Source organism: Lampetra fluviatilis, chromosome 37 (assembly GCF_964198595.1).
Source record: "Lampetra fluviatilis chromosome 37, kcLamFluv1.1, whole genome shotgun sequence".
Classification (NCBI taxonomy): Eukaryota; Metazoa; Chordata; class Hyperoartia; order Petromyzontiformes; family Petromyzontidae; genus Lampetra; species Lampetra fluviatilis.
Genome location: NC_136311.1, coordinates 7,065,037 through 7,081,387, shown reverse-complemented (window position 1 = coordinate 7,081,387; position 16,351 = coordinate 7,065,037). Strand labels below are relative to the sequence as shown.

Below are 16,351 nucleotides of genomic sequence, written 5' to 3'. Positions count from 1 at the left end.
TGGAGTTTCGCATTTTCTCCGTGGTAGCGTGGATTTTTCTCGAGGTCCTCTTTGGGTTTTCCCCTCCACATTTAGAGTCAACATGCGTTTATAGACGATTTGGCGGCTATTCATTTCCACGTGATAAGCCACTTTGTTGATCTTTCATTTGTGGCCAGGTCGCTTCTGAAAAAGAGCGACATAGCTAAGTGGACCTTACCTGGTAAAATACATTTTTAATCTATACCTGAGTATAGTATAGCCTGGATGCATCACGTGGCGACCACTAGGCCCCGAGCAGGTTTTGCACTTGATCAATCGTTTATCGGCAGAGATCAATGTCTCAGGTACTATACTCTTATTTCCCTTGCTCGTTTCCTAATCCCTCCAGCAGCGCTCCACCCCCCCTACCCCACACCTCCTTCTCTATCTTTCCTCCCTGGCTCCTCCCCCGTCTCTTCCCTATATAGCCTCTTGTTACAGCAGCTCTTTTGCCCACTTCAGCAATTGTTTCTTGCTGTGGTTGTCCCACCTGATGACGGACGCTTGTGTTGCGCCCGAAACGTCGTGATTTATTATTTTATTTCTATTACTTATTTTTTTACCTACGTGACTTTACCGAAAAAACCTAAGAGTATGAATCCTTGCAGTCACGAAAGCTTCAAATCTAGAAGTCTCAGGTACTGTTTTCCTCCTGCTGGGATGGAGGATGAGCGGGTGGGCGTGGTTATGTGAAAGTGGGCAGTGCTGACCCAGGGAGGGAGGGGCTTGCCTGATCACCATGCACCCCGACTGAGGCTCCCAGAAAGTCAGTAGCTTTGTACCCCAGAAATATTGAAAAACATTTCGATTTAAAGCTTTCGTGACTGCAGGGATTCATCTTCTTGGTTCTTTCGGTAAAGTCACGTAGAAGGGAAATAATAAAAATAAAACATAATAAAATACAATTCTCACGACGCTTCGGCTACAACGCAAGCAGCCTTCCCTAGGTGAAGAACAGGTCTGTGGGAAAGACAGCGTCTGAATGATTCAGACGCTGTTGTGGCCGAAACGTCGTGAGAATTATTTTATGTTTTATTTTTATTATTTCCCTTCTACGTGACTTTACCAAAAGAACCAAGAAGATTGAAAAACATCTCCCTGCAGCGTGCCCGCTGGGTGTCGCTTACAACGTAGCACCGATGCAATGCATCCTGGGACATTTGCTCAACCATTTTGTTGAACTTTTGTTTCTTGTTTTGAGCTTTACACGTGAAGTACGGTTTTTTTTCTTACAAAGTCTGCTCCGTTTGAAAGACAATGAGAGATGTGCTGTGCTTTGTGAATTAGCGGCCTCTTAAAAACCCACCGTAAACATGTTCTAAACAAATAACAAATCTCTCCATCTACACACATCGGGCGATGTTACATCGCAGGACCGCGAGATAGCAACTGCTTGGCGAGGCCTTCATCCAGCAGTGGATCGATCATGGCTGACGAGGATGGAAATGTACCTGCACTCTCGCGTTACGCGCTTCAATGGAAACCGAGCAGTGTCTACAATTTCCACGTTTATTTTCTCGCGCATCAGTAAACATACAAACACATCTCGGGCCATAACGATTAATAAAAATACATTCATCTAAAAAAGAAATCGCTTTTTTTGCATAGGGGACCCCAGAATGTCACCTTGCCCCTGCACGTCACAAGGTGAACACATCACCTTTCCAGTGGCTACCTCAAGGCGTTACGGGAAGACGTGTGGAACAGTTTGGCACCAGCGATTATAGCGTGGTTGTGTAGCTGCAGTTCTCTGCGGTGAGTACAATGTCTTCAAAAACAACAGCGCTATGCCCCTCTAAATAAACGTGACACAAACCGCTTGCGCGTTCCGAGATTCAGCGGGTGAACAGGACCCATTGCAACTGGCAACACGTCTCTGAACGGTAAAAGGGTTAATTGAGCAGTGAAGAGGTGGAGAGACTGGCCGCTGCACCCACCAAGGTGAAACGGAGCCCTCGTCACCCAGCCTGGAGGCGTTGGGAGGTCACCCTAAACCTGCACGCGGTGGTGTGGTGATTGTGGGGGGGGGGAATGCATTCAATAAAAATAATGCAACTCAAAAAACCACAACTTCTTACCGATGGATACGAATCGTAAATGTATCGATTCTCACATGCACGACCCCATTCGTGTATCGCGAGCACACAAGGGTCGATTGTCACGGAATAAATCGGTGCTTCGCAGCTACAAGAGCTCTTTGTCTCTTGCGTCTAAGTGGCCAATATCAAACCATGGAACACCCGTGGTTGCATGTGCCGTCCTTTTGCCGATCCACTGCTAGTTCGTGGTGGTTAATGAAATACATTTCCCCATACTGTTTGGTGATGTTTGAATGAGGGGGGGGGGAGCATAGACATTGAAGAACAGTAAAGCACAACAATGAATGTTTGCTGTGCTTGCCCACACGTAGCCCTGCAGCTACCCCCGATGACAAAACTGTTTGCGCGTGGTCCTCATCACCCATCCAAGCTCTAGCCGGGCTCAACTCCTGCTTGGCTTCCGAGATGTGACGATGAGAGCGGCCACATTCCAGGCGATGTGCTCATGGACGATGGTGCTTCAGGGGTGCTGGGCAGTATATAACGTGAACGTGGGAGCGCGTCTCTTCGAAACGTCCTCTGGGGTCAACTGCTGGTCTTCACTTTGCTCTTTCCACCCCGCTTTTGAAAAGCAGTCGTTTTTCTGTAAACACAAGAACAGTAATTTGTTTGAATATGTATATACACAAACCAAATTAAGCTTCGACAGCATTGCCAGTTGAATTTCTATGAATCTGCGTGAGGCAGAATGGCAATAGGTTTTGTGTTAATTCAGAATTGTTGAGCACTTTTCACCGCGTGACATTCACGCACGTGGAGCGAAAACAACGGCAACCTGTTTATGCCCATCCAAGCACTATCCAGGTTCAACCTGGCTTAGCTTCCACGATCTGGCAGGCGTGGGAGTTTAATCAATCTCTGCGCGACCCACCAACCCTTTTCCCCCTAAGCGCTGGATCACAGGTGTGCGCGCACCACTCTACCAAGCACGGCTCGCCACATTACAGAGGAGACCGAGACGGTGCGTTGCATGCAGAGGCGTTGGGGGCATTTGGGAGTATCGCAGATCGCTGTGCGATCCGCAAACCCTCGCCTCCAAAGCACTTTGGATCGATCGCACGTGCCACCGTGCGATCGATGTTGTGACGGAGATGGCCGCACGGCCCCTCTCCCGCACGGTCGGTGCGGCGCGGGGACGGCGCTAGTCCAACGACGGGCCCTCGATCCGGCCGTGCACGTGTGTGCACGAGCGCGTACACGTGTGTGCACGAGCGCGTGTGTCACGTGTGTCACGTGCGCGCGTGTGTCACGTGCACGTGTGACGCCTCTCTCCTCACTTGTGCCGCGCAGCGTTGGGCAAGAAGAGCTCGGGCATCGTGCGGATGGTTTCCCTCTTGGGGGGGTTCTTCACGAGGCTCCTCTTAGTCTTTCTGCAAGCGCACGTCACGCACACAAGCAATCCACAGTCGTGCCATCCCTCCAACAAAAAAACTAAGATCCCCCCCCCCCCAGGATAGCCTTAACAGACTGTTGGGGCAAATGCTGATGGCGAGTTGCACCTGCACACCGTACCAGGTACTCATAATATGAGGCTGCTTCAGCTTAGAGGAGGCCCAGGACCGATTTAGATAAACGTTGCTGGTGTTGGTCGTGAGCGGGAATCGAACTCAGGTCACCAGGTGCGTAGCAGAGCCCTAACCATTACACTTCTGCTGCCCATGCCGCCACCCCCCCCCACCACCCCCCCTCCCCCCCTATATAAAACAGGGCAAGGGACCTACAGCTACACGAGACCTACTTCAGAATGGCCCCACAACCGACTTTCATCGGTCACTGCAAGAATAGCAGTCGCACTAATCGGGTGCTAGAGGGATATGACCCTTCTTCAAAGCGTATCAGGAAAGGCAGAGGTTGATTAACGGACTTGTGCTTGAGGATTAAACTTTACACAGTGGTCTAAAACTGAAAAAAGTATATATTCGTTCATAATTGATCTTTGGATGAGGCCACGTAATTATCTGACCAAATCTGTGTCCTAAGACCCTAAAAGTTGACAAAATTAAACAGCCAATTGTGACGTCTCATACACGTGGGCATCCTCAGCCTACGGGGTTCCTCTTGACTGTTCCCCCTCAGCGCGATCCCAAGCCTGCGTCTCTCCCGGCTTCTCTAGCTTCGCGAAATTGCCACGCGCGGTGGAGTGCCGCGCTTTGCCACGACGCGTGTTGTGTGTAAAAAAATAATAATAATAATTGCAGTCAGGGTGAGGGTTACGCACGTGGGCATTCGCTCGAGTCCCATCATGTAGTCCGGAATAGGGCACCCGGCCTTTTTGATGACCGCCGCCGTACTGCAGGGGAGAGATACAAGGGGGGAGACGTGGGTGTGCGGGAGACACATGAGGTGGGCGCAGGGGGAAGACGCAGTGGGGGAGATGCAGGGGTGGGGGGGGGGGGGTTCGCAGGGGGGAGACGCAGGGGGATCAACAAAGAGCAGACATTGACGCAGTGTCCATTTCTCACAAAGGCTTCCGCAACCAACATTATTGATTGGCGATTAATTTTGGGTTAAGTGGCGTGAGTAAAATATGTCGTACACCCTCCTCCACCTGACACAGCCAATTGTCACATGATCAACAAACGTGCCCGTTTATTATAGCAGCAGCAGCACCACTGCTGTGGTTGGACAGCAAACTCTGGCAACTGCCCAATGATGCTGGTTGTAGCAGCCAGCAAAACGTAAATGTTGTGTGGATCAGTCTCCAACACCACCACCGGTTATTCCACCACCACTGAATCTATTTAATGGACCAAAGAGCCTTAAATTGTTATTTAGAAATCGGGTCAGCTCGGCCTTGTTATTATCAGAAATGGCGTAGCTATTTACGTGTGCAGGCGGTGAAACTGCACTGGGGCACACGGACTGCGGGGGCCAGAGGTCGCAAACGGGTTTTGATTCCTTACCCGTACCCGGCCGCACCAGGGTCGCAAACGGGAAACTCGTACCCGGCCGGGTACCCGTACCCGTACCCAATACCCGGCCAGGTACGGGTAGCCGGGTATCGGGTCGGGTACGGGTATCGGGTACCCGATTGCCACCTCTGGGATGAAGCCATGTTGTAGGCGCAGGTGGGTTGATTCTAGGAACTTGAATTGTGAGAAGAGACAAGACGTTGGGAAATGAGTGACAAACGGTTACTCACCAGTGACTCACGGCCTACCCGTACCCGTACCCGGCCGCACCAGGGTCGCAAACGGGTACCCGTACCCGGGTATCGGGTAGGGTACGCGTATCGGGTACCCGATTGCGACCTCTGGCGGGGGCCCATGGAGTGGAGGGTCCCGGGCACCAGGCTCCGAATAGAAATTGGGCATTTCTTGCACCCGGGGCCCCATTCCCAACCACACGACACCACTAATCATCAGCAGGTAGCTACCACATGAAGAAACGTCATCGGTTAGTTATCGAACGAAGCAACCGGTCCCTGTCATAGGAATGTGGAATTTCCACCACCGGGAACTCCCCCCACCAACCCCGCCTCGCAATTCGCGCAAAAAGCAGCAGCGGAGAATTCAACGCAGCGCGCGACGCCGGAGCGAGGCGGCCACCAACCTCCTGATCAGCGGTCGGTCGTCTTCGGTGAAGAAGGTGATGGCTTTGCCTCGCTTCCCCGCACGCCCGGTGCGCCCTGGGTGAAGCACGTAACACGCGCATTCAGCACACAACACGCGCAATCGGGCCGTTCACTGGGGGGGGCGGCGGGCGGTCACCCAAGTGGAATGAAAACCACCTTTGGAATCGATATTCAAATCCACTTCTACGGATCTAGCAGCGATCGTTCGGACTGTACGACCGCATCAAGGGGGAGCTCATCAAGCATCGGCAGTGTTCACAACATCGCCGTACTACAACTTCTCAGAACTCCCCACGCTGGGCGGCCCCTACAAGGCAACCTCTGCCACCATCTCCAGTGAGCACCCTGCACGAACTCATGCGATGTATTGAAACTTATTACGTAACATCTTTTACGGTATCTTTTTTGTTGGTATTTATTTCATGTATTCACATAATTAAGTCAATGGTATAATCCGTTTCGGTTTACGTCGCTTCGTCGAACGTTGCGTTATACAAGGATGTATCCTCAAGGTACATTGAGGTCTTATTACAGTGCTATTAAAAATGCCTTGAGTTTCCTGGCTGGCTGCTGGCTGGGCTCCTCTGCACCAGAAAAAGCGGTAACTCCATTCTTAGTGGTTCCTGTCGGCCATTGTCACCGAATATAGCTGGTTATCTGGCTACACAGGATTTTACATGGAACATTTAGTTGGACTGAAATGGCGGAAGAAGAAGTTTGGAAGACATAATAACAGAACACTGTCGGTTAATAAAAATTTGCCCTTGCTTTTTAATTTGTGCTCCTCTTAACGTAATTCTTTCGCCAGAATATTCTTTAAATCCTGGAGGGTATTAAAAATACCCTCACAATATGTATCATGATGGCATTTTATTATGACGTAAAGGAGCAGATTACCGATTTCTCCGAGTGCAGGAGGATCGTGAGAAGAGCACCGTGACCATGGACGGCCGTTTCTTATTTTCTACTGCAGATCAACAACAACTTCTCGACTCGATCAACTCAAAAACTTACAGCCCTTCGGCCACCATTGGATGAAAAGTTTTCCACGCTGTGCCAGTCATGGAGGATGTCTGACCATACCTCACCACGCCGGCCCAGGACCGACTGAGACACCGCTCGCCACTCACGTTAGCTGTTGCCGGGAATTGAACTCAGGTTTGGCGCGTTTGTGACGATTGCCGCGATCGCGAACAATAATACGAACATATTTTGTTCGTCAGTGTTCACAATGGGATTGTCGACAAGGCTAGAAATACCCGAGACAAACAGCCCGGGACGTGCACCCACCTATGCGGTGGATGTACTCGATGGCGCTGGTCGGGAAGTCGTAGTTGATCACGAGGTTGATGCCCTTGAAGTCCATGCCCCGGGCCATCAGCTCCGTGCAGATCAGCACCCAGATCTTCCCGGCACGGAAGCTCCGCACGATGTTGTCGCGCTGCGTGTAAATCGTTGACATCATTCGCGGAATAAGTACTAGTCGCACCTCCGATTAGCAAGGTTTGGCTATGCATGGTGCGAAAGGAGTTCAACATACAAAGATGCATATGATAGAGGACTTTTTACTGGTAGGAACCTCCTGGTTACACCAGCCCACAGGGGATTATTGTGTCCGTCGTGCAGGGAGGGGCTGGGTGGGGAGGGTGGGGCTGGGTGGGGAGGTGCTGGGTGGGGAGGGTGGGGAGGGGCTGGGTGGGGAGGGTGGGGAGGGGCTGGGTGGGGGGTGGGAGGTGTGGGGCTGGGAGGGGAGGGGCTGGTCACCCCGTGGTGCCCTTATAAAACTCAACGTTTAACCTACTCACGCCGGCTTGTGCCCGCCCTCACAGGCGGGCATATTTGCGGAATACACCACGCCGCCGTTGACCCTGGCCATTGACCGAGCAACCCAACGTTCCTACCAGCTCCCTCCGCAGGAATGTGTAAATTCCCCGTGACGGGCCGCGTATTAACACAATTGCGCTAAAATTAGAAGCGCGGTGCCCGATCAGTGCAGCTAAGATGCTCGCTGGCCGTAACGGATAAATGTCGTTATGTCGGACCACTCTTGTGGCGCGGGAGGCCTCATGCTGCCGTGGGCTACAAGACGCGGGCTGTATCTGGCCCGCGGAACGTATGAAATTAAGTTTCAGGCCATATCCGGCCCACAGGTCGGTTTTAGATCCCCACTCCCAGCCTGGTGAAATGACCAATCCGTCAAGCACTTAACCTTCACTCGAGACCCAACCCCTAACCTCGGTCATCAACTCGTCATGAAAGCTAAACAATTACTATCGTCGCTTGTTTGATGGCTCCAACCCCACCCCCCTTACACCAGCCCCCCCGCCCCTCCACCCCTCGACGCCCCGGGACTCGACGCTGCTGCTGCCCCCACTGGCCATGACCTATCTACCACCCCTCCCCCCCCCCCACCACACCACGGCTACTCCAATGTAGTTCTTGGTATTGGTAAAGTGTCTTGCGATTCGATGGCATTTAGCCGCTATTTAAACTACTTTGACGGGGCTTTTTGTCAGAAGTCTCTCCTGGTGGTAAAAGGGCGGCGAGCCGTCTCAAGGCCCCACTGCCGTCCCCCAGCGGAGCGCGCATACCGAAACTAAAACTATTTTTTATTTTACCAGGTAAGGCCCACCGAACTAAACAGCTCTTTTACAGAAGCGACGTGGCCACAAATAATAGCGCGGCAAAGTGGCTTTTATCACGTTAAAATGTATAGCAGCCAAATACTCGAAACGCACGTTGAAGAGAGAGAGACATGCAAACTCCAGGGTTCGGATCGAACCCAAGATCTCCAGGGGAGGTAATGATCAGAATCAGAATCTTTATTTATCCTGGAGAAATCCAATGAGCTATGAAGCTCTTTTCCACAGCTGTCCAGTAGGGGTGGGTCAGAAAGTTACAACAGAGTTATATTCTTAGGTTTTTTTTCGGTAAAGTCACGTAGGAAAAAAATTTAAATTAATAAAAGTAAAATAAAACAAAATAAAAAATCACGACGTTTCGGAAGCAACACAAGCCTCCGTCTTCAGGTGGAACCGTCACAGCCACGACAGCTGTATCAAGTAAATGAGAGATACAGCTGTCGTGGCTGTGACGGTTCCACCTGAAGACGGAGGCTTGTGTTGCCTCCGAAACGTCGTGATTTTTTATTTTGTTTTATTTTACTTTTATTAATTAACATTTTTTACCTACGTGACTTTACCGAAAAAACCTAAGAATATGAATCCTTGCAGTCACGAAAGCTTCAAATCTAGAACACAGAGTTAACACCTCCCCACTTGCGGCTGCCAGTACCTGCAGCTTGGTGCGGTCTGCGTGGATAACGTCCACGTTGATGCCCTCGTAGACGAGCTCGTTGAAGAGCTCCCTGGCTCGCTGGATCGACTGCACGAACACCAGCACGGGCGGCGTGAGGCCCTGCCGACCCCGACCGCAAACAGCACATTGAGCACCAGAGTCAAAAAAACGTTTCGGCCGCCGGGCACGGGGCGTAAAAACGCTGCTGCAGCAAAGTCACGGCGTGGGGTTGGGGCCGCCCTCACCTTCTTGACGATGTTACGGATGGCGAGCAGCTTCCCCGACTCGGCTCCTACGAACAGCAGCTCCTGCTCCACCGTCTCCACGGGGGTGTTGCTGCCGACCACAGCGCGTCACACACACCGCGTTGCACGTTGGCACTGTCGCCCCATTACTACGGCGCGGGGCTGCGTACCGGCGAAGGCGCTGCGCGTTTGACGGACGGGATGCGCGGTCTGCGGTGGTTTCACGGCAGCGGCCAACGTTGCTCCGGGGTTTTAAACGATTTGGTGATTTTTTTTTTTCCAAGGAACTTGCAAATTCAGGAAAATTGGGATGGCGACACCGACACACTGCAGGCAACGTGACACTTTTTTGATTCAGCCGGCGTACAAATAAGAGCGCGCCCTCGAGACAGCATGGGCGGACATATCGTGTCGAGCACATATCACAGATGTATGTATCTATGTTGAACGTTTTTCGCACCGTACGTAGCCAACCGTGCTAACCAACAATTGAAAGAAATTGTGAAGCAGTCAAACTCCTTAACCGCCTTCTGTTCCTCTATTAAAGCTCACCTCTTCTCCATTGCCCATTCTCTTCCTCTTCCCTCCAATTCTTTGCCATCCCTCCCCTACACTCCTGTAGCCCCTACCAGAGGTCGCAACCGGGTACCCGATACCTGTACCCTACCCGATATCCGGCTACCCGTACCCGGCCGGGTACGGGTACGGGTAGCCGTTTGCGACCCTGGTGCGGCCGGGTACGGGTAGGCCGTGAGTCACTGGTGAGCAACCGTTTGTCACTCATTTCGGGTAGGGTACGGGTAGGGAACGGGTACCTGTACCCGGCCGGGTGCGGATACCCATTTGCGACCCTGGTGCGGCCGGGTACGGGTACGGGTAAGGAATCAAAACCCGTTTGCGACCTCTGGCCCCTACACACCCTCTATCGCCGTCACCCATTCCTCAGCCCTTGCACTCCGCTGCCCTCTAAACCATTCTTCAGAACAACACGGGGACCGCATCAACATCGCCGGAAGCGTTCCATTTGAAATCACACAACTGTGCCACCTGCCATTCCTGTTATCGCGCTGCCCCTTCCCCTGCGGCAGCCAATCGTACGATCTGTTGACCCGTCGACCCCCCTCCACCAACCGCCCCCCCACCAACCGCCCCCCCACCTACCGAGTCCCCACGCCGACGGACACCAGGTTGTCGAGGTTGAGGCGGCTCCACTGCTCGACGTCCTGGGCGAACGTGGCGCTGAACATGGCGTGGCGCGCGGCGGGCGACGTGCACGCCTGGAAGATGGCGGCGAGCTGCTCGCGGAAGCCGCTGGATCCGCTGGATCCGGCCTCGAACAGCTTGTCCGACTCGTCCACGATGAGCCACTCCACGCTGCTCGTGCGAGAGATGCGATGGCAGAAGCAGAGGAAGCAGCAGATGCAGCAGTAGAAGCAACGGCAGAAGCAGCGGCAGAATCAGCGGCAGAAGCAGAGGTAGCAGCAGAAGCAGTGGCAGCAGCAACAACGCGTGGGAGTTTCATTTTGCGGTGGTTTCTAATCGACTTTGATAGTTTTTTTGGAGGGGGGTTCCGTTTCTATGCCGTGGTCAGCAGCGCGTTGGAATCGCAATGAATGCAGCGGTGGCCAGTTCGGTTTGGTCTCCCGGCGCGGCAACCTAGCTCCGGTCAAATACCCACCGCCCCCGTCCACCCAACAGGACATATGAGTGCACCGCAGTTAGGCGATGAGCAGGTCGAGGTCGAGTGTGGTGCGGTAGAGTGTGGGTACTCCCACCACTTTCTTGACATCTGGCCAGCGTGGAAGAGTAGGCCAAGTACCCTCTACATTACAGCGGTCCACAACCTTTTTGGCACCAGGGACAATTTTTTCATGGACCCGGCGGGGGTGGCGGGGGGTCATCATTGGGTCTTTCCCCCTTTTCAAAGAAGCTCTCCAGCGACGTTTGTTTTTTACTCATTTTGGCTACTAGGGGTTAGCAGCTTGTGGGTTCACCAAAACTGTGACTGAGACAAGTGCGCAGTGCGGGAAAGAGGCGCGGACGGAAGTTGTGAATAATAAAATAATGGGGGCGGGCCACGCGCGGACTCACCGCTCACCTCCTGCTGTGCGGCCCAGTTAGCAAAACAGGCTGCGGACCGGTACCGGTCCGCGGCCCGGGGGTTGGGGACCCCTGCTCTAGAAGATGTTTCTAGAGCTGTCATTGGTGGACATCCTTTCGGATAGCAGTGGTGTGAGCAAGCAATTACAAGGTGAAAAATTATGAGTATGGTCAGTGAGTGTGACTGCGATCAGTGAGTGTGACCCCGGTGAGTGTAACCACAGTGTGACCTCAGCGAGTGTGACCTTAGTGTCACTGCAGTGAGCGCCAGGCGAATGTTGCGAGTGTAGTGTGAACACAGTGGGACTCACCTGCTCAGGTCGATGACCGGAGGCTCTTGCTTGATAAGGAACACCAGCCGGTTAGGGGTCGTCACCAGTATGTCTGTGCACAAGCACACAAAGACAAAGGTTCCCCGTGTAGCCTTGAGCAGACGGTTGGAGGAAGTGCAGTGAGCAAACACCTACGAAGGCTGGCACAGCTGACAAGAGGGAGGGGTGCAGTCGGCACCATGCTTGGCCACCCTCTGTCTCCCCAGTGCCGATGTTCACACACCGCACCAGGTACTCGTTTAACACTCAGTAAACCTAGGGGAGGCCCAGGATCAGTGCAGATATCACTCGCTACTTAATAGGTGTTTGCTAATAGCAATTGCTGCAACAGCCCGTCTAGGCAACAGGGCGACCTTTGTATTTGTACTTTTTGGTTTCTATATACGAGGTTTTGGGAGGATTCAGGGTAGACCCTCTTCACTCAAACAGCATTGTGGGGCAAAGAAGGGGCCCTGGTCGTGATTCGAGAGTCTCACGCATGCACGCACAGGACCCGCCCACCCATTAGTTCTTACCAAACTTCTTGGCGGATTTGGGGCCAAACTTCTTGACGGCGACGGAAGTCTTGGTGATCATGTGGATGCGGAAGCCCAGACCGTCAGCGATCCTGCTCAGCTCGCGGTGCGTCTGCGTTGACGCGGACGTCGGCGGAGGGAGAGGGGGAGGGACACGGCCGCGGAACGATCACCTCCGGCACGCGGAACCTTTCTACCCCCAGCCGCAAACCTCCCCCCACAGTGGTCACAGCAACCACGAATGTACCACGAATGTGCGCCCGCAGCTCGCCAGAAGCCAAGCGAGAGTTGAGCCTGGTCAGAATCCCTGCTAAGCTCGTAAGGCCTAATGAGATCATGCGCCTTTAAGTTGATTCGGTCATCGCAAATATTATTATTGGCGTTGGGGCAGCAGTGGAAATTCCACATCCCCGTGGCCGGGGCCAGTCCGCCCATGGCGGAGGCAAAGCAGGCGGGGGGGGGGGCACGTTCGCACCTGGGCCACGAGCTCGCGCGTCGGGGCCACGATGACGGCGCGGAAGCCGCAGTTGCGCGGCTGCTGCAGGTGGTGAAGTATGGGGATGCAGAACGCGGCCGTCTTCCCCGAGCCCGTGGGTGCGCATGCCAGGATCTCCCGCCGCTGTGGACGAGGGGGGGGACACACACACAGGAGGACAGGAGAGATGGGGGGGCGGAACAGGCAGACAGACATATAGTTTTACAGGTAGGCAAAGAGCTCTGCAGGGCAGGACAGGTAGATGAGATGGGTTCATATTACAGGAACACTGGTAAGCAAGCAGAGATACGGGTTTATAAGACAGATAGGCAATAAACAGAAAGACAGACATTCAAGCAGGCAGACAGGTTTACAGACAAACCAGCAGGCAGATAAGTAGGCATGCAAACAGACAGGGTTACAGATATAGACGCATGCAGATGATCAGGCAGACATTTACATACATACGCACGTACACAGAGACAGGCAGACCTGTGCACAGCGAGGCAGACAAACGTGTGTACAGACAGGCCAGACAGTGAGGTTTACAGAGGGGCAGAAACTCGGATAGACGCACACGTTTAGAGAGAGGCAGACAGGCCTACAAGACGAGAGGCGCCACACGTTCTCCACCTGCATCATGAGCGGGATGGCCTGCCTCTGCACCGGCGTGGGCTGCAGGTACCCGGCCTCGAGCACGTTGCTCAGGATGCGCGGGTGGATCTCGTACTCGGAGCGCAGCTGCTCGAACGAGGCGAGCGGGGGCGGCACGTCTGTGCCGGACACGTGCACCTTGAACGAGTTGCGCAGGGCGTTGACCTGCGGGATCGGGGGGGCGGAGGGGGGATAAGGGGGGAGCGGCAATGATGGTGATGATGGCAGGAGAATAATATAGGAAGGCACCTAGCCAGTGAATACAATTATACAATTACCACAATAGCTATTTGCATTCGTGATGTGCCCATAAAGTAACGAATGTCTAAGCAGCCTGAGGTCGGGCAACCAACCTTTAACGAGCAGCAGATTGGCTGAGATAAGAGCGAGCTAGCTGAAGGTACGAAGGTAAAGGCAAAATGTGCAGCCTTGCAATTTATTGCTCAGGCCACTGCTGGAGACAGTTTTCCAGAGCCCCTTGAGAGTGTGTCTTTGCCTCCAATTCCACAGCAGCTTTCCCAATACAACAGCTGTACAATTTGTATTTATACAGCATCTGTATGAAGGCAGCATGATTCGGATCTCCGCTGCTGCCACTGCCACCACCTCCACGGATGATTTGGCGGCACGTGGAATCGGGCGGTGCGGTCACCTGGTCGCGCCGAATTCTCTCCGCCTTCTCAGCCGAGGGCTTCTTCTTCTTCTTCACTTTGTGCTTTAGCGGGAGCTTTCCAAGCGACGACATCAGCTGAATCCCCAGCTCCTCCTCGGGCTCTTCCTTCTCCGTGCAGATGGCCGCATCTGCCGGTGTCTCAACTGCTTGCTCCTCCTCTTCATCATCCTCCTGCACCACCTCCTCTACGTCCTCCTCCTCATGGTCTGTGTCGATGTCTGCTGGCAAGAGAGAGGTTGCGTTTTTTTCATCACCACCATACCCAACAGCCACTGCTTGGGTGAAGGCTTCCCCACGCCGTCGCCATCTGTCACGGTCTTGCAAAGCCACAATCGACCTGGAACCCTTTCAGATAGAGACGCACCACAGTGTGAAAAAAAAATGGCTCCAGAAATGTACGTCACAGAACTTTCTTAATTGAGCGAGCAGAGTCGTGAGATGAATACATAGCCCTTGATAATGTGAAGTCCCACCTTGTGCGTTCAATGAACACGTGCTGGCTTCCTGAATGCAGCCGACATTGTCTGGAATTCCCAACCCCTGGCCGTCACAGTTACTGCTTAGATTTAAAATTATGAAGCCTACCTATTCGCCATATTTACACACCCCTGCAGCCAATGGTAACCAGAGCGCAACGCGGACAACACCGACGACAACATTGTCCTACGCAACAACAATCCTGCAGAACTGCACCGCACAACTTTCCAGCTTAATTCGCGGGAACTCGCTCACCGCATTCATCCGCATTGCCGCCGGCCGTGTCCTCAACTTCCCTCCCACTCCTCCTCCCACTCTGCTTTCCCTTCTTCCCGTTCGACGGCCCCAAGCCTTCACCGCGCTTCCGTTTTTGTGCCGTGCCTGGCACCGCTGGTGCCGTGGTTCCGCTACCCCGGCCGGCGGGGGGTTTCTTCACCGAGCCGTCGCGGTTCGCCTGCTTGGGTTTCGATCCGAAGAAGTCGAGTGCACTCGCTGCCTCGACGGGAGATTTCTGGACATCGCTGTTTGGCTTCACCATCTGTTGGAAGGCAGAGTGCGGGAGAATGATTTACGTTCATCCTGCGGACTAACCGTTGCAGCAATATTTCTATAATTACTGGAACACTGAATCTTGCTTTATCATCAACGTTACACCTCATATCGCACCATTAACCCCCTCATCATCAAGAACTCCCTCATCATAATAAATTCCTAATCATTATTGCCATCACCACCTACCTCGTCATCACACGTTATAAATCCTTTATCATCAATCACCCATCAATGCGATCATCACTAATTATAAAAAATCATCACTCATCTATATAGCTTCGTAACTGCCTCGCATATCACGCATACATCAATGACCATCACTTGAACATCACCTTCCTCCTCACCATTACTCCCTCCTCCACATTATCACCACTCATCATCGCATCATCATCATCACCTCCCACGCCGTCATCACTTCTCTCATGACTCCCTACCCATCAAACCCACATCATCATACTCACGTCATCAATCACATTATCACCATTCCCTCAACTTCACAATCATAAAAACCGCCAATCGCCACCAAGTGGCGTGACACCAGGCTAGGTGCACACCATCACCAATCCCAAAATCTCATCACCACTCTTTGATTTTTTTTTGCACAATAACCACCACTCCAAAACCACTATACCCACACATCACGCCCATATCATCACCTAGCCCACATCACCATTGCACCCACGTCAACATCACACCCATAGCATCACCATACCTCTAAATTACACGGGCTCAATCACCCACATCACAATCACATCATCATCACACCCACATCTCCATCATCGCAGCCACATCACCACCATACTCACATCACCATCACACCCACATCGAAGACAAAGATCCCCCGTATAGCCTTTACAGAACTGTTGGGGCAAGTGCTGTTAGCGAACACCTATTAAGGCCGGCACGGCACACGAGGTGGGTGGCCAGCACCACGCCCGACCGCCTTTGTCTCCCCCCCCCCCTGCCCGGCAACGCGATGTCTTTACACACCGCACCAGCTACTCATTTGAAACCGAGTCGACCTAGGGGAGGCCTAGGAGCGGTTCACGATAATCGTCACCACCCATCGCACCCACATCATCACCAACAACACCGCGACCCCCGTGTCCCCGTCACCTGGAATCTCTCCGCCTCGGCGCGGAATCTCTTGAAGTCGAAGCGCGTTCCCCCGCGGAGGCGCGCGAACAGGGACGCAGCGTCCATACTTCACCAGTCTGGTTCACCTCCCGGCTGCTGCTGCTCCTGCTGCTGCTGCTGCTCCACGTGCGTTGCTGGGGGCGGGGCAGCCTGGACCGGATGTCACCTCTCACCCCGGATATGAACCCCCTGATGTATGA

General features: G+C 53.2%; 1 protein-coding gene across 1 annotated transcript; it reads right to left on the bottom strand.

Annotated features, from left to right (window-relative positions):
* Window positions 1-1,541: 1,541 nt before the first annotated feature.
* Window positions 1,542-16,303, bottom strand: DDX52 (DExD-box helicase 52). The gene is made up of 15 exons (XM_078873939.1): window positions 16,131-16,303; window positions 14,718-15,000; window positions 13,965-14,203; window positions 13,292-13,477; window positions 12,659-12,802; window positions 12,184-12,295; window positions 11,648-11,720; window positions 10,398-10,610; window positions 9,237-9,327; window positions 8,989-9,111; window positions 6,985-7,135; window positions 5,673-5,748; window positions 4,339-4,410; window positions 3,398-3,490; window positions 1,542-2,703 (listed from the first exon to the last, which is right to left on the bottom strand). The coding sequence occupies exons 1-15, from the start codon at window positions 16,215-16,217 to the stop codon at window positions 2,646-2,648; spliced, it is 2,001 nt and encodes a 666-aa protein (XP_078730065.1). The 5' UTR covers window positions 16,218-16,303; the 3' UTR covers window positions 1,542-2,645.
* Between the last annotated feature and the right edge of the window lie 48 nt (window positions 16,304-16,351).

Bases quoted from the DNA above. Each gene is read 5' to 3' on its own strand.
- DDX52 (XM_078873939.1), bottom strand. From the start codon at position 16,217: ATGGACGCTGCGTCCCTGTTCGCGCGCCTCCGCGGGGGAACGCGCTTC. The intron at 13,478-13,964 runs GTGACCGCACCG...CCGATCCCGCAG, and splicing joins AGAGAATTCGGCGCGACCAG to GTCAACGCCCTGCGCAACTC. The intron at 9,328-10,397 runs GTAGGTGGGGGG...TGTGGTCGGCAG, and splicing joins TCCGTCGGCGTGGGGACTCG to CAACACCCCCGTGGAGACGG.